The sequence below is a fragment of the Epargyreus clarus genome, unplaced genomic scaffold (assembly GCF_041222505.1).
Source record: "Epargyreus clarus isolate Ecla_fem2 unplaced genomic scaffold, WU_Ecla_fem_2.2 ptg000006l, whole genome shotgun sequence".
NCBI lineage: Eukaryota > Metazoa > Arthropoda > Insecta > Lepidoptera > Hesperiidae > Epargyreus > Epargyreus clarus.
This window is the reverse complement of record NW_027332214.1, coordinates 1,395,593-1,419,768: the sequence shown is the minus strand read 5'-3', so window position 1 is coordinate 1,419,768 and position 24,176 is coordinate 1,395,593. Positions and strand designations below refer to the sequence as shown.

The 24,176-nt window shown below is 36.3% G+C and overlaps 2 protein-coding genes across 6 annotated transcripts in view; both read left to right on the top strand.

Annotated features, from left to right (window-relative positions):
- The window catches only part of hth (Meis homeobox homothorax), a 349,085-nt gene that overhangs the window by 27,092 nt on the left and 297,817 nt on the right, over positions 1-24,176 (top strand). For all 5 annotated transcript variants that reach the window (XM_073073576.1, XM_073073577.1, XM_073073574.1 and 2 more), the window contains exon 3: positions 3,653-3,794. In XM_073073576.1, the coding sequence (XP_072929677.1) occupies positions 3,653-3,794 (142 nt within the window). The remainder of the gene's footprint in view (positions 1-3,652; positions 3,795-24,176) is intronic.
- Bmp-2 (bmp-2 protein) overlaps positions 1-24,176 on the top strand; it is a 312,520-nt gene that overhangs the window by 193,972 nt on the left and 94,372 nt on the right. The gene's annotated exons all lie outside the window — the stretch shown is intronic.

Sequence of the window (24,176 nt, the reverse complement as noted above, 5' to 3'; positions counted from 1 at the left end):
AAAGTCTGAGAAGCTTCTGTTGTTAAGGGCGCGTCTAAGTGTAGGCGGTTGGAAAAGAAATAGCGGGGCGGATTTAATTTTTATAATTTATTTATTTTTAATACATTTTAATTTCGTTATTTGATAAATAGATATTTGGCAAAGAATAAAATTATTTGCAAAAAATATTTGAAACTTTTTTAAAAGTTTAAACGTTTTTATAAAGTAAATAATAGGTGGTAGAACCCTTTGTAGTTCGACTCCGGCGGCACCACCGTCACACCTATTTCTGGTTAATAACGGTAGTGTTAGGCGCGTGTGTTTTACTTTGAAGGGTGTGGTAAGGGAGACAGACTTTTCCGAGGCGTTCCAGCTTAGTTCTCAGGGGTAGTAAAATACGAAGATTAACAATATTTTGCCAAAACTTTGTCATTTTAACCTATACTTATCCCACTGTTTCTCTCTCAGGAAATGTGGAATTAGACTAAAGTGTTTGTACTAAAGTATACAAAATTAAATCTGAGACATACCAAAAAAAAGAAAGATTATATAGTAATATCTTGATAGATATAGTTTACTTTATAACTCGCTTGAAAACAGACCCTACCTTACCTTTCCAATACTTCCATGCATTGTTCGAAGGTTAATCGCAAGTTAATCGGGTTATTCACTCGGAATTCGTTTTTAACCGCACTTTTTGCGCATTATTGTAATTATTATTTAGCTCTTTAACGTTTAACTGCAAACTACCTTATTTTTCTTCACGTAATGTTATGTTTTCTATACAAGTTATAGGTGAGTGGTCACGGTCGTTGGCCGTCCATATGGGAACCTAGTTGCAATGTGGGTGATCTTTTATATATGTAAAATATACCGTCTGTCCGTTCTTTGTAATAGATTTTATGTGTATTTTTTAGGATTTTATAAGTAGATGTAGATACCCATAACAATTAGGGAGTTGTTTTTAGATACTTATTTGAATATTTACATATCTACATTTAATTATGTGTAAAGAGTTCTAAAACTAATTAAGAAATAAATTATACACAAAACGAAAGTTATTAGTAAAGCTCACATTAATTTAGGAATGATTATAAAAATCTTTTTGCTAACGCGTTATGGATTTTAATTTATTTAATATACTTACTAAAAGTAAAGCCGCAGCTAAAGCCTAGATAAAATAAAAACTAAGCGATTTTGCCATAGACAATAGATAATTTCTACATGAACATATTCAAATTACGTTAACCTTACATTGGGTACAGCCAAGGTAATTGTAATAAGCAACAAAGAAATACATTAAAACTTTTACGAAAAATTACGGGTTACCGACCCGCGTTATCAGTTTTGAATACCTAAAACATTAGACCTGACTCTAGACTTAAAAAAAACTAGACAGGTAGGTACTTCAAATTTACATTTGTAAAATGTAAATGTAAAGTTTCTTGTTTAGATTTGACTTCGATAGCGAATATTGTGTTTAAGTGTGTTAATATACACCCATTTTATTATATTTCGTAATTACAGCTTTCAACATGTTGTATTCCAGTTTTTTGAACTGTCTAGTGTTATTTTATTGCTGGTAACATATTTAGAACGCAAAAATTCATGTGTGTTTTGACACGAAATTTATATTTAATATTTAATGTTTCCTGACAACTACTGGCTAATTGAGGGCAATAAATTATAATGTATTGGTTCCAAAGGCGATTTCATTATGGATTTAATTTTCTATGCCTATATTATATAAACACGATCCAAGTTAATTTAGAGGGTCGCACGCACGCATCAATGGCTAATGTTAATTAGCATTTTTAAGTCTTATCTATTTTTTTTTTAAATAGTGAAAGAGCGTCATCGTATGTTAAGTGGTTATGTGTTGCCCAGAGTACATTTATTAGGGTTTCATAAGTCTTTTAACAAAAAACCCTTTTAAAAATAATTTATATTTCATTTTACATACACATCTATATGTAAGTAGTTTCTATCACCTACTTAGATCTCCTAGGGGTGATTTCAAATATCATTTCGTAATAATAATCTAAATTTTATAATAAAAAAATACTTTTACTCTACTTTTTAACATTCATAGAGTTTAGTTTAATCGACTTCGCAAAAGAATAAGAATTTTTCGTCCCGTATTTCTTTTAAGTAGAATATTTAATTTTAAAATCGCTCCTCCTATCACAGTGGCAGCACCCGCTATGATCGCGATTGAGTCAATGTCACGTCTTGACAATCTCCTTCACCTTTTGTATCTCACTTACGGACGTCATTGTAGTTTTTATTGCTGTAGTCTAGATCCGAAATGTGATGGCGCCTAGCTTTTTAGAATTTTTTGAAGTACTTTACTTACAAAAATGTTTTTGTCGCGTTTTGTTTATTGAATTATACTAAAGTCGTTGATGCGGTGTTCCCAAGGTTTTTATCACAATATTTATTTAGGAAATAAAGAAACATTTCTTTACCTGAATATGTTTATTTTAAATAAAAATATTTTTTGCATATTTACACTTTGTAGTACTTAGATATAAGAAGTGTCTCTAAGTCATTTCTTTATAAAAAAAATAAAACTGACTGCTTAAAATTAGTGTAGGTATACTGCTTTAGAGACGTTTATTTTCGTTATATAGAGTAATTTAAGTCCAAAAATGTTATATATATAATGACAGCTAAAAATCACGTCAAATTTTAACCGATTTTCTTAAACACTAGGTATTATAGGCTTTTAATAGCAACATTTACTTCAATCAGATCTTCATTATAATCCTGTATTTAAGTAACTTTAGGTAACCTCTGACCCTTAGTTCTAAACCGCTCCCGCCGCCACTAGCGCCACGCAGCGATACTATCTGTCACGTGTTGACAATCTGCGTTTAATCGGCCGTCGTAACACTCGCCTTAGCTTTTGTATGGATGAGCTGTTATACTTTGTTATTGTATCTAGTAGTAGTATTTCGTAGTAATACTTGTAGTGTGATGGAAATGGAAATGTAATTTTATTAATATTATTTAAATGTATGTATTAAACATGCTGTAGGTATGTATGTATGCATGATGATATCCTATCTGCTAAAATATATGAAATTTTTTATATGTAATTTTAATGATTTCCAAAATTTACTTATAATTGAGTAGATTGAAAAATTTCCATAATAGTTTTAATGATGTTAAAGTCAATCACTTAATATTTAATTTTACCATTTATACATAATTATGTCGTCAATTTATCACATCTGTTCCACTTCTGGGAAAGGTTATTTCCTTCAGAGTGAGAGGGAACTAAGCCTTACCACAGTGTTAGCCTAGTGCAAATTGGTAAACTTCACACACCTTTGACAGTGATAGCCTAGTGGTTAAGAAACGCGGCCTCTCCATCGAGAAGTCCGAGGTTCAAATCAATTTATTTGCGTATTAGAAGTTAATTATCACTTGCTTAGAGATTTATAAAAAAAAAATCTCAAAGGTATGTGAAGTCTACCAATACGCACTTGTCCAGCGCGGTGGACTATGGCCTTCTCATTCTCATTCTGAGAGGAGACCCGTGCCCAGCAGTGGGACAGTAATGGGTTGATGACACACCTTTGAGGACTTTTTAAAGGCGTGTAAATTTACACACTATCCGTCGTTATATCAATTGATAATCATATTAATTAGCCCATGATTTCCCCAGGCACCCCTTGTTCCCCCTGCTGGCGTTGATCTTCGAGAAGTGTGAGCTGGCGACGTGCACGCCGCGCGACCCCGGCGTGGCCGGCGGGGACGTCTGCTCCTCCGAGTCCTTCAACGAGGACATCGCAGTCTTTAGCAAACAGGTACATCAATATTACTCTTTTCATAAGGTTTTTTTTTTTAAATATAGGAGTAGCAGACGCGCAGTCCACCTGATGGTGTCTACTGCCGCCCATGGACATCTGTAATTAACCCCAGATATGATTAGATATTCCTACCTGAAGTCGGCCATAGGTGCGCCGCTACCCCTGAAGACTAAGCTGGAACGTATGGGAAAGTATGGCTCCCTTACCACACCCTTCAAACCGGAACACAGCAGCGCCTAACACTGCTGTTATTAGGTAGAAATAGGTGTGGCGGTGGTGCCGCTGGAGTCGAATCACATAGGGTTCTACCACCTTCAAACTGATAAGAGCAGTGTTAAGCGCTGCTGTATTCTGATTCAGTGTGGTAAGGATGATATACTTATCCGAAGCATTCTAACATTGTCTTCAGGGGCTGCAATGAACGGTAGAATTATAAAAGGCATGAAATAGCCTTCTTGGTAATTGCTAGTTTATTATAAAAGAATTAATGACTTCAAAATTCTATCAGCAATTTTATAGTGACTAGAAAAGAGAATACCAAAGTGTGTTTGAAGATTGATATGGCTTTGCAACAAAAAATATAATCTAATATTGGAATGTACGGTGTGATAAAAAGAAAGTAATCTAGACAAAGATGGTACGAACACATTGAGGTTCTTTAAACTCTTAATAACTATTATTAAGTTGTTATTATCCGAAAACAATCGCTTTCAACAATGTAAAGCCGTGGAACGTTTTTATGTCGACAACAAAGCGTCCGTAAAAAGTTGAACTCAGTATGCGGTTTTCCCATGGCCGGATTCCGTTTCATATCCACGCAAACATCCCTAGAATCGAAACTCATAAAAATCCACGACTCCCAATCGGATTCCATACACAAAACCCATTTAGTGGCACCATACGAAAATTACGAAAGAGAATGCTCGGCCGAATATTTGTGCCGACGCACCTGCCTCCATTACCCATCAGAATTAAAAAAGTAAAAAAGCGCGCGAACGCATTCGGATATTAAAATGTCGCGCAAAATGGCGTCCCGTAAATCAGTAGGCAATTTCTTCGGAATAATGATTTAATAACTATAAAGCGTAATTAGCAACGGTAAATCAATGATTGGATTGTGTAGGCGTCGCCATATTGATTGTTTACGCGCCATTCGCCTCGGCATTACCGTTTCGTTCCCAACTTCGATGCTTGTTAGCTGTTTGTATGCGAATTCGATCGCCGAGCAAATTAGCTCTCGTATCGGCGAACCACAATCGATTTGTTACGTTTTTATATTAATTTCCATAATGCATGGCTTGCCTTACCATATTGAAGATTAAAAATAGCGCCCGTTCCTTGCTAGCTAAGCGACTTCCATTTTTAAATGTTGGAAGCATAAACAAATTAGTACAGATTAAAACGCTTTTAACAGCTCTATTTATACTCTGTGCTTTGGTGAAAGTACCTTTAAAGTATAATAACAGAGTAACATAAAGTGTGTATACTCATAACATCGCCTATAAAGTTCAAAATGCTATCATTTTCAATACCAAATTTCCTGTGGAGCTTTTTAAATTTAATAAACATGCATTATGCAGAAAGTGGTCCCACGTTTATCCAATATTTCATTATCCTTCCGATAATAACATAATACAAATCAACATTGCCGAGGTAACACCTATTATTTTGACAACAAAAAAGACCCCATAAATTGAGTCATTTTGTATCAATTCGGCTTTGCAAAACAGGTAATCTGGATACAAACCGACAATCAACGGCTGGGTAATTTTCTCATAAATTTATTATACCGCAAAATCTTTGTGGGTTTTTCTTTTTTCTGGCACAATAGGCTGAATAGGCGTTGACACGTTGCGGTGGGATGCAATTTAAAAAATACCCGACGTCTTCGCCTGACATTTAAACGTCAAACATCGTTTCCGTAGGCGGAAGTGACTTTGCACTGGCGTGCCACGATGGGTATAAGTTTCACTTTTTAATAGCACAACAATATTTATTAATCGTTATCAGTCAAAGACTTCGCTGTACACTAATTATTGAAATTAAATTGTATTTATAGCTGTAATATTGCAAGCGGCTGCGACCTTTGGGGCCCGCCGGAGATAACTGACGTCGATAAGACGACAGTGTCATGGAACTGACCGTTTACTATTAATTATTTATTTACATAAACACCGACCGGGGTTCGATGATATCTGCGTGCGAATATGGAAGTAGAATAATTTTTATTACATAAATAATAAAATCTGTATCGGGTGACAGGTAGTGATAGTGCAATAAAAAATATCGCTTACCGATTACGTTGTAAAATGTCACATTTATCATGCGTTCGCACATGTAACATTTACAAACGCTAATCGCCGGTTTTAATTACTCCAATAAAACGTTTATCGGTGGCGGTGGCACGTGAAATTGCCACAAAAAGAGATAAAAATTCGGACCTCCCGCTCTAGAACACTTTAATAAGCAACGTCCATAATTCATCGGCGCACCGAATAAATCATAAACGGTAAAGTGTTTATTTTCAACGTACTTAATATGTTATAAATTTATTTAAGTGGCATGCGGTACGATTGTGGAATGATTGATATAGTGCTCTCCGGCGAGCGATCGGTTTAGTTGTGATACTGTCATCCGCGCCGTCATCGGCGCTGAATAGGCGCATCACTAGTGTAGTGCACGGTAGTGATGCGATCGAGTGACCGCTTGCCGAGTCGAGTGCGTACGTTGTCAGTCGATGACTGCGCGATCTTTTTATTGCCGTTCCTAGCGCTAGTTTATTATCAAAATAAATACATGTGCGTATGCGTCGTCGAGCGGGCTTAACGGTATTTATTGGCCTATCGACCGGCCGATCTAAAGTATCGCAGGTAGGGCCGATCGCACTATTTGTACTCGTTTGCCTTAACAATTTAAATTAATGAGATACGTTAGTCACGAATCAATGTCCTTACATTTTATTATCATTAATGAGTTGCGAGAGGAAGGCGGCGTCTTTCTTCTTTATCTTGAAGATATCAGCTTGCACGCCTCGGACATAAAAATAAAAAACACCTCATTATAAAATTTTGATTCTAGATTCTAGAATATAATAACAACGATCTATCACATTAAAAGATACAGTTAATTGTTGTTAACAGAAAAAGAGCAGCAAGTAACATAAATAATTGGTCTGAAGTGTGTGATATTTAATGGAACGGAGTGAATAATGGAAATAATTGCGGGAATTTTAATTGTCGATCGCTCAACGGATGATACTCGCGTACTTAGCAGTAACAAAGTAATGAACAGTTGTGAGAAATACTGTGAAATTATACTCATAAGTGCAGATTCTTTAGATTCAATACCATAAATAATTATTACGTTTCTTTTATGTAAAATTATGTAGTAAGTGAGACGAATTTTGTAAGACAATAAAGAGTAAAAATATACCTAATGATCTCTTATTTGCGAGTACATGGGTACAGCTAAAGTCGAATAGTAATAATATTGAATGTATTAAATTTTTACATACTAAGGATTGAAATTCTAGAATTCGTTATAGATGTCCATGTCCATACTGGCAGCAATCATCAGGACTTCATGCTTCTTTGCTATTTCAATGTACAAAAAGACCAATAAAGACCAATAAAGTACAAAGTAAAAGTATAGCAAAATGTTACTGTATGAGTGTTTTTCAATTCGCAAAAAGTACAGTTAAGCAACAGTGTTATCGTCACGGTGCGTTCAAGGGGGGAATTAGTACACGCACCGTGGTCATCCAGACCACTGGTTTCACAGTTACTGGTATTGGTGAGGCATTCAAAACAAAAACATTATCGCAGATAGCTTCATTAAAGCTGATTTGCATGCTGATTGATCGAAAGTAACGAAGAAATGGAATTGGTTATGTATGCGTCGTACTCACGGGATTCCGTACGTCTATTATGGCTCAAGAGATAGAGCACATACACACAGTGGTGGCTTAGTAATAAGGTCCCGTTTTTACCCTTTGGTTACGGAACCCTAATAAGGAACCTTTGAACCAAAATGCATATGAGTCATTGCTCTAACTAGTTTTGGGATTATAGGAGCGTAAAAGTAAAATCCTGGATGTCATATTAATCCCGGCCACTTTGTAGTCTACCTATTCTAAAAAAATACAAAAAAAAAACAGATGCGTTAGAACGGCGTCGGGTTACAGTGCGTGCGCAGTGACTTTGGTATGCAGTACGATATATATCTCAATATGTTAAGCAGCTCAGCTAGGTGTAAATATATGCAACCGTCGTTTAATAGCTGGAATAAATGAATTCTAATATTATAATTAACAACTCACCGTCAATATTTGTCATGTACACGCTAACTAACAACTCCCGCAATAAACTTTTCTATAAATTGCCTAGCCGTCATTGAATTAATGCGTATTCTAATTACGGCTATTGAAAACAATTATCTTTATACACTTATTGTGAATAATCATAATAATTACAACAACTATCTTCCTTAAAAGGTACGTTAAAATAAAGAAATGCTCAGAAATACCTACAAATATAATTGTTTTCGCGTTTTTGCCGCCATCCAGCGATCGGTTTTCTTTACCTGTCATAATAAGTCCTTTTAAACAAATTATTTTATTACTTGTCGCCTCATATAAATTTATGTTTTATGTGCTAGTACGTGGAAAATGTTGGTATAAAATATTTATTTTATTGCATGTAGCGTCGAGTGAAAAAGTTAGTAACGGTCGGGCGCGTCGCCCACTTGAAGATGATCTATTTGTAGATATCTTGATTTAGAAACCTGCTGGATGCACAATGCTGTTGGCCAAAACGAGATATACTGTTATCTCGGTTCAATTTAACAGTATAACCAACACGCCATAATTTTATTTCGCTTCCTTTGTTCATTTAATATGTTCACAATTTTATTTTCGAACTTGCAACAAAAACGCCGAGTGATATCAAAAACATGACTGCTTTTCATTCGCATCACAAAGAAAGATCAACCAGCCATAGATGTTCTTTTGAAATTCGAATAAAAGATCACAAGAGAAGTTGTATCTTTCATGCCGTTATTGTCGTTTGTCTGTTTGTTTACATCTGTCGCCGTCCGTTTAGCTGCGATTGTCGGCTGAGGGGATTTGGACGCGCAATTGAAGCTGTGTCGCCATGATCCAATTCGGAGTTTGGCGCGGAAATAAAATAAATAATGGCGGATCGATGCAGCTGCGCCCGCGCACCGCACAATATTCATTAGCCGAGCGCGCCAGAGTGGAACCGCGATACGATACGTTTTTTGTCTCTCGCTCGCACGTAGCATTTGCGCTTTTTTTAAACGCATCGGCGATTTCGTTTTATCGTCCCCATCGAGTGGTTTTTGCTACTCGAAATTCCTTACGCGACATGTCGGGCTTGCGGCCGAAATTCAGGTTACTGAAACAGCCCTCAGCCCTTCAACATCGAGAGGTTCCGACGGTTTTTTGTCCACATTTCTAAGTTAAAGCCTCCGAAAATTGTTACAATAGCGGCGAAATTTATGGCTTTATAAAAGGGATCGAAAAGATTTAATCGAACTAATAATGCCTGTCTCAGCTTGCAACGATGAATACTTATCTGTTTATAGTAGTGAGTAAGTTTTAAATACTAGTACTGAATTAAACGTACTCCTTGAAGTAAACAGGGTATTTATGACATGTATTTAAGCTAGCAGCAGGCTTGAAAGCAATCTCCATCAATTACCGGCAATTAGTTAGTCATTAAACTTTTTCCTTTCCAGACATCTTCAAGAAGGATGTTTACACTATCGACCCAATACGTGGTTGAATTAAAAAAAAGAAACTATACATAGACTGAAGGAGTAGGAATGACGTCATTTGGCTCTATGATCAATGATGCAGCGTAGAAATAGGTGCAAGTGTTCTAAATTTAAATCGTCAACAATAGAACCAGCGTCACGCTATTGCAAGGTCGTGACGATCCAAATTATAATTAAAGTAATTCTATTATTCTTAATTTCAATTAGCCGTCGCGTGATGATAGTAATAAAGAAATTGATTGAGGTATCATTTTTCTTGAGGATTGCAAAAAGAACTCAATTTCATAATAATATGGCATCTAGTCATGTGGAAAGGGAAGTTATAGTCCAGAAATCGTTGATTGATTTTATTAGCCGGTAGACCTCTACCGGCTTTCAATACCGTTGGTGAACATGTAGTTATTACACGAGCATATAACAAAGCTACATTTATTAAGAGTCAATGCCTTAGCATGTGAGACCTTGTTCAGCAAATAAATTCAATGCGAGTACATCTTTGGTGGTCTGAAATATTTTTTTATTCCAAACAAGCGAGTGTTATCACAGGCATGTCGATAAATTGTGCGCTAAACTTCGGGGTCAACGACTTAAAAAATAAATACAGGTTATTAAGGGAATTCGCTTATAAACTTAGTGTAGTGATTGAGGCCCGGCCGCGATAGCGTGCGTCGCTCAATTAGTGGCTGACACGCCGCGCCGGCCGGCTCGCATCGCGTTTTTGTCCGCTTAAAACGGCATTAATATGCCGATGGACTAAACATTACGCTCTTTCATCACCACCACGACACTACACTTGCGATGGTTCAACTCGCATTCCGATAAATAATGAATGTAATCTAAGACGCCCGCGCAAGGTCACAGCCGATTGAGACGTCAGTTTTTGAAAATCGAACGTGACGTTGCCAGTTCGAGTTATAGAACTTGAATTTGAAATGCGAACGGTCAATCCGAATCGGGAGATAGAATTTAAACGAATCGAAATTAGGTTCGCATAATTAGTGCAATTAAACGACAATAAATACGCAGCGGTATAGAGATATTTGGTTAAAGATATGCACACAAGTCGAACGCGTCGGCGTTGCATAAAATGGCACTCGCTTGCGTCGGTTCGTTTAATTAATATATTTTTATTTTACAAAGTGTCATACGAGAGCGATTAACAGTCCGTTTTTGGCAGAACGCGCGCGCTGCGGTCCAGACTGGCGCGCAAAAAGCGGAGGGCGAAGCCGCCCGCCAGTGGTATGGCGGTTTTTTTGCCCAGACGTCAGAACCTCGCGATAAAAATGGACGCCAAATGAGTATTAATTCGCACCGGTTAATAATGACATAAATACACTAGGTGCGCGCCACAGACATACAGGCCGATTGTGATTGGCATCATTAACGTCAATTAAATTTCGTCTTTTTTCTCGTTCGTCGCGACCGCGGGAAATATATCGTACATAAGTAACGCGGCCCACTCCGGCCTGCCAATTCGGCGGGAACTGCGCATTCGTCGCGATTTATAGATCTGTTAATCTACTTTGCAATAAATAAATAAACGTGCTAGTTATTTTTTGTTAGTTTTCTATATAATTTTTAGTAACTCGTATTGTTAGCGTTTCGTTATTTATTGCGTCATTATTTTCATTATCTCGAAATTAAAACATTAAACTGTTATCACACGCTAAATTAGATTTCGTCTAAATTGAGCATTTAATGGGCAGTTTTTTGTTAAAAATCAAATACCGTTTGGTTTTAATGGTGAAAAGAAGTTTTTCTTAGCGTTTTATATTCATAGACAAAATCCGCGTGCAAATTTAACAAGATAACGACGGAAATTGCTCGATTCTTAATGTAGAGTTGCAGGAATAATAAATTGGCTGCAATTAACTAAGTTTATTATCCTCGACAAATCTACGGTTTTTCACACGGCTTTTTACTTTTTTAATGTTATTTTAGTAAAAATAATGACAAAGGAAAGTTAAGTTACGACTTTGGTAGTTTCTAAATTGTAGATGTACGCATTAATGAGGAATTATCGAGTTGCAAATAATACCTAATTAAAAGGTACCATAGCTCATGAAAAGTTTCTCAATAAAAATCAGTAAAAACTAGTGATAAAGAATTCTAAATAGTAAGACAGTCAAGAAAAAAATGCAAGTTTCGATACAGTTAGAATCGAGAAGAATCTTCAACAGATTTCAAATAACTAATACTCAATGAAGAGGAATCTCTCAATACTCTAAACAGTAGCCAAACAAATGCATTAAATTTTACCAGCTTTCTGATACTTCTTAGGTAGCTACAGGCGGTTGATAAATTAAAAATAAAGTTGGAAGCTGGATCTCCCTGTATAGCGGTAATTACAAGGGTCGCGGGCATTCCACGCGACAGCTCGCCGAGCTCCCGATTTCTCAGCAGAAATGGGCATGCGTTTAAAAAGCCGACCATCCATTACTCTTTCTATGCCGCTGTGAACAATTGCTTGAAGATACGATTTCTTAAATTCTTAGTTTGTTTCGCGATTTTTAGGAAAGTTACAGTAACTATGTCATTTGAAGATGGTAGAGGTCGCATTGGTGGTTTTCTATAGTAAAATCTGATGTGTTCTGGCGTGAAAGATACGAGTATGTTAAAGTAAGGCTTCTAAACAAAAGATGTACTTTACCTTAGACACTAGTGTTGCCTTCAAGAAAATAAAAAAAACATTTTATTTTTCCAATGTCTGTAAATTTAAATGTACCTATGGCACTGACCATTTAGCATTGTATGGAGTTCTTAATATTTATGATTTCAGTCACAAAACACTTCAAAAAAATTTTAGGTACATCTTTTATTAAAAAATTTACGAAAAAAATTTCTTATATTTTCTTCTTTAAAAATCAATCAGTATAAATTTCAATCAGGACGTCCAGACAAGGTTATCGATAACAATTTTCTTTTTAATCTGTCGCTCAGAAATTCCAGAACGATTAAAGCGGGCGCATCCATCGCTAACCTGCACGTAGTCCAAAAATAATAAAAAAAAACACTTATTATGTATTTGACAGGAGGGCAAGTTCCATACAAACGACCATGACAGCTAGATCCATCACCGCGCCTTCTATCTTCAAATTTGTTCGCCATTTTGAGGTAACGGAACAATTCGGGGGCTCAAGAAATTCTGGTTCATAAATGAATGACCAGCGTAACTTGGCACTCGGGGTAGTAGAAACAGTGAGTAATGGGGGGTCTAAGGGCTTTTAAGGGTAAATAAGGGTGAGTTCGTGGCAAGGGGGACGGGGCGACCAGTCAGAAGCAGCTGACGTGGATTAGAGGGTGTTTTTACCTACAAATGTAGGGTAGGATGCTATGTAGGCAGTGTGTATGGTGGCTTATGTTTGTCGTTCTATTATAGGTATTTTATGGGGTTTAGCGTATGGGAAATGGATTTGTTAATTTTGCTTATTTGACTAATCCCGTGATGGTCATATTGTTAACGTCCTGTTCAATTCTCGCTATTATATAATGTCATTTTGTAGACGAAACAATAAAGTATTTTTGGATTTTGAGCCAGCTACAAATTTAATAAACATATTTTATTTTCATCTAGCTACCAGGCTTCGAAAGTCCATTGCTGGACATAGGACTCCCTTAGTTCACGCTCAGATCAGTCCTGTGCCCTTAAGCTAGTGTTTACTCACTTTATATAGTTGGCACTCCCTTTACATATAAGATTTCCAAATTATCAGGTGCCGGTATTTACAAAACCAAAAGAATATAATCGGCGTTATGACAGATTGATTCAAAGATGGCCGTTGAGCCATAAATGAGCAATAATTATTGTTTATGGATTAAATAACATACTCTAGTCTATGGATCCACAATTTGTATTATGACACGCCTTCAAACTTTTGTAAACTTATGTTTTATTTCTTGACAATATAATGCTTGGGTTATGGTGTTATTGGTTGGTACATTCAAATCTGTATGTATCTTATGTAGGTAGTTAAGATGTCATATATAAGAATATAATTAGGTAAATGCATAATTATTGCATGGTATTTACATACGAAGTAAATAGTATTGATGGTAAAGATATTATCTGTGGCAGGATAATTGTAATTCTATATACTGGTTATGTATTTATAGAATTGTAATGTACTGGTTGGCCACACCTACTGTATCTTTGGTTTAAACCTATTTTTTCGCATCAGCATTTATTTTTGGTCTGAAGGGTATATTGTAGGGTAAAATAGTCCCCAGGGTTAGCAATGTCATCGAAAAATTTAAGAAAATAGAAATTTAAGAAAAATATTGTAACTGACAATTTGTAAGTGCCGCCGTTGGCCTATTCATAATAAATATATTTCATTTCAATGCCTTTGTGGCCGCCTTCAGTTAGGTCTCTCATTCTATTTGGGGTTGTTAAAAAACCCTGTAATGACCACCCTGTAGTCACCTTACTACCAGATGGACTGCATTATTTACTGTGTTATATGTTCTACAAGTAGGTATAGTCCGCGTCAAACTGCTAGTCCGCTCTGAAGTTGTTGCGAGCAAGTGTGACTACACTTGCTCGCAACAACTATACTATGAGTATGACTATACTATTTGCTATGGCGACGCGATTCATTTCTATATTCAGAGCGGACTAGCATTTATACGCGGACTATACCTAACATTTAATTTAAATACACAATTTTACTCACAATTGATATTAAATTCAATGCAAGTTCTAAAAAGAAGGTATCATATAATCAAAGACCAGTAACCACGTATTATCAACCCCTGAATACTTCGCCACCGTGCATTATTCACCCCGATCATGCCTCCCCTGTAATCTAGACCCAGGTAATTGCTTCAGCCCTAGGTCTAGACTGACAGTCATACGCCCCGGTTTATTAAGAAATAGCATAATTATGGTACCGTACTATAAATGCACTAATTATTTCAAATTACTACCTTATATTGATCAATGATTAGACATTTAATAATATAAGACTGTAAAAATATAATGAGAGAGGTATTCAATAGGTTTATGTAGGTATTATTGCTTTCTGATACTTTACAAACACACCTAACATTACATTGTATTTTATATAGCGAGTGTCGTAAACTCGACGTAATTTGCAACCAACATTCTCAAAGAAAAAAAGATGTATAAAAACGCAAAATAATGTAATATTCATGAGTACAATAATTTCGCGCGTCGTAGTGCGAAAAGTGCAATCAACCCTCAACTGCGCGGGGTCGCCGGGACCGATTGGTCACGCTGAGCAAAACCAACGTTATTTGTAGCAGATCAATCAAGATTATGTCCGGTAATGCGCCTAACCCTCTCCCGTCCTGTGATTGTTTCATCAATGTGTCAATGATTGGGGGTTAACGCGAAAACGCATCGGGGTCTACATGCCCCTTGTAATTTTCTCTGCTTTCTACTTTTCTCTAATTATATACAATTGAATGACTACTAAAATTAGTTATTGCATTTTGTGACTTTTTTTAAACATATTTCAAGTTTATAGCATAAATTGCTTTAAACTTTAAGTTACAGAAATAAAATTAAACGAAATACTACCGTGCGAATATATTATTAAATGAACGCGTAAAAAATTTACGACTTTTCACTATCCAATTAGCGTGGCTATAAACACTTTTCTAGCACTGACATTATAAACTTAACAGCCACGCATCAGAATTAAGTACGTAACACTAAAATGCGGCGGGGTACGCTAAGCCACAACTCCATGCAAATTCCCTATCGATTTTCCGAACCCTTTCAAGGAATTAACTTTAAAAATTGTATTAACAAAAGCCCAAACACATCGCTACCCGCAGATAAGTTATTAAACATTGGACCATTACACTTTAATTTCTGGCCCGGCGGGATTTAGAGGGGTGGCGTGTGGAAATTAAAAAAAGGCACCGAATAGGGCGGCGAATATGCTTACTTATTCATAATGCAGTACTTTGGCCGCGTTTATTTTTGTTTAAATAAACGCAAGCGATCGCAGGGTTGGGTCTCGAACTATTATTCCATTATGCGGGGCTCCTTCGGCCCCGTGTTTATTTAGTTGAACTTTTGCTGTTTAAAATTGTTTTTTTCCCGTCCAAAAACACTTTTTGACTTGTTTATTTTCAAATCGAGCGTGCGCGAGTGCTCTTCAGTACTGTAAACACGGTCGGCTGTGAACTCATTGTTTGTTTGTGTGTTTGTGTGTTTGTTGGCGTGTCGGTGCTGAGAACGTCAAGGGTTAATACACTGATCGGAGATAGCGGCCATTGTGTCTTAATGTGGAGCGGTTAAAAGAAAACATGTAAATTGTAGCATTTGCATACGCTTGCAAACAATTTACTGTTTTTATTTGAAGTCGAAGTAGCAGACGAGCATGCAGTCTAAGTCACTCAGCTCATTGTTATTTGTAATTAAGCCTAATAGGATAAGAGATCTAACTAATGTTAGTCATAGACCTCGTTACTCCTGTGGAGTTCTAACTAACATTGGTTTGACGGCTCCTGAGAGTTGGAAGGACCAGGCCAGAACATAGCAATGTTTGATCCTTACAACCTTCAAACCAGAACGCGTCAGCGCTTGATCCTGCTGTTATTAGCCGGAAATAGGTGTGACATTGGTGCCTATGCAGTCAAAACAGAGAGATCTACCACCACCTTATATTGTGCTAGTTATGTTACTTGACATACTACAGTCCCTCGTAATATCTATTAATAATAAAACATCAGTGTTTTTTGTCCTTTACTTCCTTTGATAAATTTGTAAAGCTAATTTGCTATTATAAACTACAGTTAAAACGTTACAGAGATCTCATATTAACAGTCTCTATTCAAATGTATTCCTTTAGAAATGGAAACTTATAAAAAATTATGAATCTGTTGCAAAGAAGATTAAAAATTAAAAAAAGTAAACATCTGTCTCATAAATAATAATCCAACGCCATCTTAAAACGGATCACCATTTTTTTCTTAAATCCATCATTTGGATTCATAGATGCTGCTTTTTGAATTTTTTGAAAAGACCATTTTGCGATGATGTACAAAATGGTGTTTTTTTTTCGAAATTTTGTGTTTTGATGTATCTTCTGTGTGGGGATTAAAGTGTTTGTAGTTCTGTGATGCTGTTGGGTTATAATTTATATGTATGTTTAGTTAAACTTGGTATAAATCACTTTAAATTCTTAATTAATATTCCTGTATGAAAGGATCCTTACTCAAAAAACAAATGAACTTCCTCCTGAGGTGTTCCCGGAGCGCTATGACATGGGGCTCTTCAGAGTAAAAAGAGCTCTCCTGTAAGCTGGCGATGCATTGAGGACACCTCTGATATTGTCTAATGTCCTCTAATGTCCAGTGCGACTTTTTTCCACCATGTAGCCCGTCTGCCTTATATAGTTAAAAAATAGAAACACACTTGAATCACATAAATAATAAGTAAAATGTCTTTGCAAGAAAATGTCACTTCATAATAGACAAAGTATACAAACATAAAGTTACCTATAACATTACAGTAATTGCAGTTTAGGCGCCACTTGTAAAGTGCACTTATAAAGATTACTTCACAATACACCAGGATATCATAAAATAAAGATAACACCAATTAGAACATCACGTTTAAGGGGTAGGGTAGGCAATAGTGGAAAACGGGACTATTCTAGCCGACTGCCCCTGAGTGAGTCATTACCCACACCTTTATACCCGGTTAATCGTGCACAACCCTCTGATCGCGTTAATGGCCGAAAAACTGACCTTCCGGGTCGAAATGACCCCCGCGGGACCGGGTAATGGCGGACACCTATGCGCTTTATGAGAACGTGATTTGTTTTGTTTACTGATAGCTGGATAGTTTAAGAAGTTGAGTTAAGCGTTATTTATAATCAATCTAATGTTTTACCTATCATAGGTCGATTTTAGTCAATGTCTTAATCTAATGTTTTCCCTACTAAAAATAGCCTTTGAGAATGCCTACTAGAAAAATCCCATTCCGATCCTTGGTAGGTAATTGGATAGATTTAATATTGATAACAGGCATGTGTAAATGAGCGTCTGATTAGAGACTTATCCAAATAGGACAGAATTTGAGGTCGTACAAAGATGTGCTCGTTAGAAGTTAAAAGGTTTCATACGTAACGTACCTATCTCTGTCTAACCAAACCTTTCAAATCAGAGCACTTTCATGGTTACTAAAAGGTAGTCGAACATAGAGTTCTACACCTACCTATGCCTATATAGGTACATAGATGTATATATCTAGACTTAGACAGAAATAACTATTACGCTCTTGCTCTTGAAGTTAATACTGCAGTCAAAAAGTAAAAGCATATGTCTCCGATTGTTCTTGTTCGGATTAGATATTAATAACATCTAAACAGAGATTAGCACAAAATGCGACATAAAGCAACACTACTTATTACCTACTCGGCACAAAAACTATTCAAAATCTGACACATCGTTCCACCAAATAACAGGTTGTCCAAAAATTACATGTTACCATCAACTGTCAAAACCGGATCACGCCTCTCGACTTATAAATTAATAAATCAACCATCACAAACTAGTGACAAACTCAGAAATTACAGCTCACAAATCGTCACAGAGAGCGATCGTAAATCAAGAGGAATTCTCGAAAAAACTAAGCAAACACCCCGTCTACCTGCCCTCGTATCTTTGAATACTTTTCTTGTATTAAAAATAAAATTCGAAACGGATTTCGGGGCAAAAAACGCAAGAAAAACTCCTTTATGCCCCATCCCTCTCGTTTCGGAGCTGTCTAACGGGGATGACGGACCACAAAGCTGGAGTTGGTTGGTAGGGATGCTAGTTTGTGATGTAAAATATCGATATGCCGATAATATTAAAGATTTCAACGCGATAATGATATATCCATAATTCAAAATATAGCCAGAGGGACTTTTTTCGCCGACAAATTTTAAAGATTATTAAAATTGACGACCTTTTTTTTAACAATTGTTAAATAAAATATATATTGATTTTTCCTTGTCTTCAATATGATAATATCGTATCACCAATAGTTTCTATATCAATATTTTGGGTTCGATAATATCGATATCGTCGCATCTCTAGCCGCGTCTCGCGCCATGTGGTTGAACTAGCGAATTAAAACTAAAAACGAACACATGCTATCTGTGGGATACTGTTACGGGTCACTTTTTGCCTAAACTAGACTCGAAACGGAATGCACCACGTCCCGGATTAACCAAGACCGGATTTTCGGGCGACACCGTTGCATTTTTGACAACTTAGAATAAAACCGGCAGTAAAATATTTATGTATTCCCTCTGTTATGAATAGTTATCATTTACATATTTATGGCGGGAACGCTGAGCAAACAAAAGATCCCGTTCCGTAGTCGTCTAAGTTCTTTTAATTCCACTGTAGAGCGCAACAAAAGTTAAACAACTAAACCTCATTTTATAGAGCCGAGTTTATGGCTACAATATTCAGTAGGAGCCGTTTTGTTAAGAAATATTTATGGCATTTTTTGTGCGGCGCACTGAAATGACTGATATCTGACGTTTACAAGTGTACCATAAAGACGTTTGTTCATTACGTCCCTTTATGGGTGGTAGTAAAGCGAAATAAATATATTCGCACGTCGTTGGTCGGAAGCGGTAAACGGCGTCAATCGTGTCGTGTCGGCCGCGGTCGCGTCGCACGCGCACGCTATAAATAATAATTTGTAACAATATTAATACACTATAATTTTGAGTACGAACTACTTCAGTAGCGGCGATCGGTTTTTAGTTCGAAAAATTAATAAAAAACCAAATCACCTGCTCGCCGTCGATCGTATAAAAAGTTATTAAATAGGAGGCGACTTAACTAAATTACAAAATCCGACCTTTACGCATTACGGAATAATTTGGGCGCGACCACCACGTGCGTGCGAATCTAAATCATATATTGGTATGACAAGCGTCAAAATGGCTCGCACGGATTGATTTATTAAAAGTCTGACGAGATCGATCGACGGGCACCTTAGGTAGCGTCTCGGTGCTTTATTTTATCTTATAAATAGATTTTTTATTACAAATTACAGGGTACCACGTTTGGTAGCGATTTTGATGCCGAGGCTTGCGCGCTGCTTACGGCCCCAAGTGCCACTTAAACGGTTCCTTCATTATGCACTTTGATACGCGTTAAATAGAGTTTAATTTGAGTCCTCATTTGTAGCTGGATCACCGGTCCGGGCCTTATGAATTTAATAATGGGTTCCGTGGTTTTTTACAGCGGTCAGGTAGCTGGCATTCGGGTCACAACTTACAAGCTGTTTGGGAATGGTTAGCCTATTCGCAGACACATCCTCAATTTCATTTCACTGTCCCACTGAACATGGGTTTCCACTCAGAATAAGGCTTAAACCATAAACCATCTCATAGACAAAGTGAGAATTGGTAAACTTAATTTTCGTGAATTCTAGTGAAATTCTCAAGTATATCTCCTTATGTTTTTGTCCCTGTCATTAAGTAATTAGTAATATGCACAGGACATCAAAAATTACCCTGGGAATCGAGTCGCTGTCCCTCAGTAATAAATCAAATTCACACCACTAGACTAGGTTACTCCAAAATTAACAGAAATATTCATGAAAGGAAATAAACGACAATAAAGCTTATGAATCGTTAAGTCACATCCCTTACCCTTAAGGGCACAAAGGGATCACAAGGCACTTATTCAATTAAACAAACAATGCAGTATTTCGCCTGAAAATGCACAAAGGATACTCAGGTAGATGCTATGAATAGAGAAATAACGCTCGAAAGTTTCTGGAGTCAAAAGTTACTAGTGGTTGATGAGGCATTTTTTAAAATATTTTGGGCTTTCGTATATTGTCTAGTTTAGTCTGTCGTTTATGGGAAGCTAGTTCTTCTACGTCGGAAATAAAAGAAAAATAAAATAATGCAATAAAATCCAACTAAATATTATTAAAATATTAAGCCCTAGGGCTTATCAAGTAGCTTTTATATTAATAGAGGTGTTCCAACTTCCTAATGACTACATACCTGTGATCTATTATGACTCCTGTACTGTGGTCACTTACCATCAAAATATCGTAGGCTATAATCTGATTTGGCTCCCAACAAAACTATGCTCATAATATTTGTATCAATAGAACACGTTTAACTTTCTTCAGCTAAAATTGAATGGTACTTACGACTTTATTCATCTGCAACAAAGTAACAGTAACTCTTACTCTTCATATTGATGAATCAATTTTAATGCAACCTAATTTATTGTAAGGACATACTGATTTATCTGAACTAGGACCTAATAGACAATCAGTGCGTAACGAGCTCGTATTTCTAACTAGTCCTGAAGAAAGTTTTATACGTGGTAGAATCTTGCTTTTTTTACAATATAGATTAGTTTATAGTATAGTGTAGCTGACGAGCATGCAGACCACCTGATGGTAAGTGGCTACTGCCGCGGACATCTGTAATCAACCCCAGATAGGATTAGATATTCCTACCTGAGATCGGCCACAGATGCGCCGCTACTCCTGAGGACTAAGTTGGAACGCCTCGGAAAAGTATGTCTCCCTTACCACACCCTTCAAATCAGAACACAGCAGCGCTTAACACTGCTGTTATAAGGCAGAAATAGGTGTGGCGGCGGTGCCCCCGGAGTCGGACCACAAAGGGTTCTTCAAAAATTATAAAAAGAGTCGGTTGCACGTTTCCATAGGTAGGGTTCATTTAGTATCTGGTAGGCCTCGCTTGCTGTTCCTGGAAGAGGTGGAATACTCCTTTGCTTCTTCTATAAAAGACAACACTAAACTTGAATAGTTCAAATATTCAATTTAGTTCAATAGACTCAACGTTGTAACTGGTTAATAAAAGATTATTACCTTTGTAGTAAAAAAATAACGAGGCAATTGTAAAAAGTTACACTTCTGCAAGATGACCTTACGATTAGGTATCTTATATCGGATCTAGACATTCGATTAAACACTGTATGTGTAGCTTCTTAAGATTCTTAAGATACTTCTCGTGTAAAATGTTTAGCGGGAAAATTAAAGTTGTTTACATTCGATTCTCGTTTTAAGTTTTCGATGAAAATATAAATGTTCGATAGTTAAGTGATTGTAATTAGGTGCATTGTGTGTTAATTTATTTTTATAAAAAAGCATTTTGTTAAAGTATACTTTATCTTCAACTTATGATGTCCCAGTGCTGGGCTCGGGTCTAATTTCATGGGAAGAGCTTAGTCCTTCGGGTCAAATTCCAAATTTACTTAATTATTTGTGTGTTAATTTATTTTTATGAAAAGCATTTTGTTAAAATATACTTTATCTACAAGTAATGATTGTCCCATTGCTGGGTTCGGGTCTAATTTCATGGGAAGAGTTTAGTCCATTGGGTCCAATTCCAAATTCACTTAATTTTGAGAGCTTATTTTACAGAACCTTCAGGCATGTAGGTTCAAGTAATTTTCTTCCACTTTTAACACAATTTATAACTTAGTTCTGATGCGCACATAATTTTCAAAATTCAAGGCCTGGGTATCGAACCCCAGATCCCTAACGTGAGAAGTCGAATTTCAACTAAAATACCCAAAAACTTTATTAACAAAGTGCTGAGTTTACCTCCAAAGGTATATTAGCACAAAATGGTTTCCATTGAAGACATGGTATCCGTCGATCTTGGCTTATTAGCATTTAATTCCAAAAGTGGGGGCTTCATGGGTCGCTGCCCCCCAAAATGAGGAACTTCCTTGCCCATGGGCGGTACATGCGATCAGATTGGTCGAAGATGTATTTAAGTTTTTTGTCTGAAAGATAATAGGTTTCGATGTTTTGGGTTTAGCTACTAATGTAGGTAATTTTGTATAATGCGACTAAAAATTGATTTAACAAATATAATGTAATGTATTTTAGTCATACAATCTAAATAGGGTAGGTTATAAAGGCAAAGATAGATTTGAGGTAGTCTGAGGTAATTCCAAATTAGTATTTGGAATGCCTCATATAAGTATATTATATAAGAAATTAAAGGAAGACATGAGCTTGCAGTCCATCTAATGTTAAGTAGGTAGGTATATTCCAGATGCAACAAACTCCATATAAGAATGGAGTTCTACCCGAAGTGGGTAACAGATGCCTAGTTACCCCTGAGCACTAACTTGAAACGTGTAATGTAAATGCTACTTGTTAAAATAAATACTTGACGAATAGAAAACCTCTTTAAGTCGAAGGAAGTCGGTAAATTTCTTTACAACCTTCAAAGTAGAACAAAGCAGTGTTACATTTTAATAATTCATATCTTCCAATCATTGCAACCTTAGCACATAATAATATAGATACCTATTCCACTAAGACACCCGCTATACTAAGTACATAACCTAGAAACCCTATAAGTCTAGACCTTCCGTTTCATAAAGCATTGTTACCAATACAAATAATGTACACCATAAAATCGATTATCATGTTTAGGTAAACGGACAAATTTTCAATTAAAACAGAATCGATAACTCATAAGCGACTTTTATGTTTGCCCGATCTTAATCGATTCTATACATTTTAATGGTGGTTATACGATTAATGGTCATGGGAAAATAGGCTTTAAGCGAAGGTAGCAGAGGGGAATGTTGTGTCAAATCCGTTAAAGCCTTAAACATACAATATGTACATGACTTTCAATGTATGGCCTTCATCGGTATGTTTGTACTAATCTTTGTCTATTAATGAAAAGCATTAAAAATCGAATGCTAATACTTTGTTTATCGTGTAAGTATGGCTTAGTATTAGGACTATTAGGAGCAGCTGAGCCTTTTTGAAGAACTTTCTCAAAGTCGAATACGATAGTCGATAGTCGAAGTAGATACGGCCTATGTCGCTTTTGTTTTAAAGATCCAATTTTATTGTCTTAAAAATATATTTTATTTTGTGAATAAAATTAAAAATTCATGGAAGTACTTGCCATTCTCCAAAAATTGTATGTACGTAATGCATTTTATGGAAATGGATGGAAATGTCGTTCGACCACTCATAATACATATAATTTTACACAGTGGCTTCCTATATAAAATAACTATTATTAGATAAAAATAAATGATAGAAAGACGTATAAATTCAGCTTTAAATTTAACAGAAGTTTAATACTTTTAGGTAGAGTCCCATGAAAGATTACTATCCTGTCCTGGCTGTATTACCGGGGGCTAGTATTATATAGGCTACAGGTTCCACATAAAATACTCCTCTTCTATACTAGTAGCAAAGGTTACCAAGCGGGCCGTATATCCACTATATAAACTTTTTTCTACCTTGAATACTGTGTCAGTTTTTTGCCTTAAATAAACATGGACAGTCATAAAATTCAAGCACGGTGCATAGATGCGTGATAGTATCGCATTTCCGGTCAGCTAAGCTTATGGAAAAAAGGTTCTCGAGGTAGTCCACAGATAACGTATTCACAGACGCGCATGATATTTTGTGTGCATTTTAAAAGAATATGTGGTTTAAAGGTTCTCTTTTTTTAATTTAAGCAAAGGTGTACGCAATCCACCTGATGGTAGGAGGTCACTGCCGCCTTTAGATATGTCTAATCAAATCTATATAGGACAGAGGTTTTAAGATTAAGGTGGTCA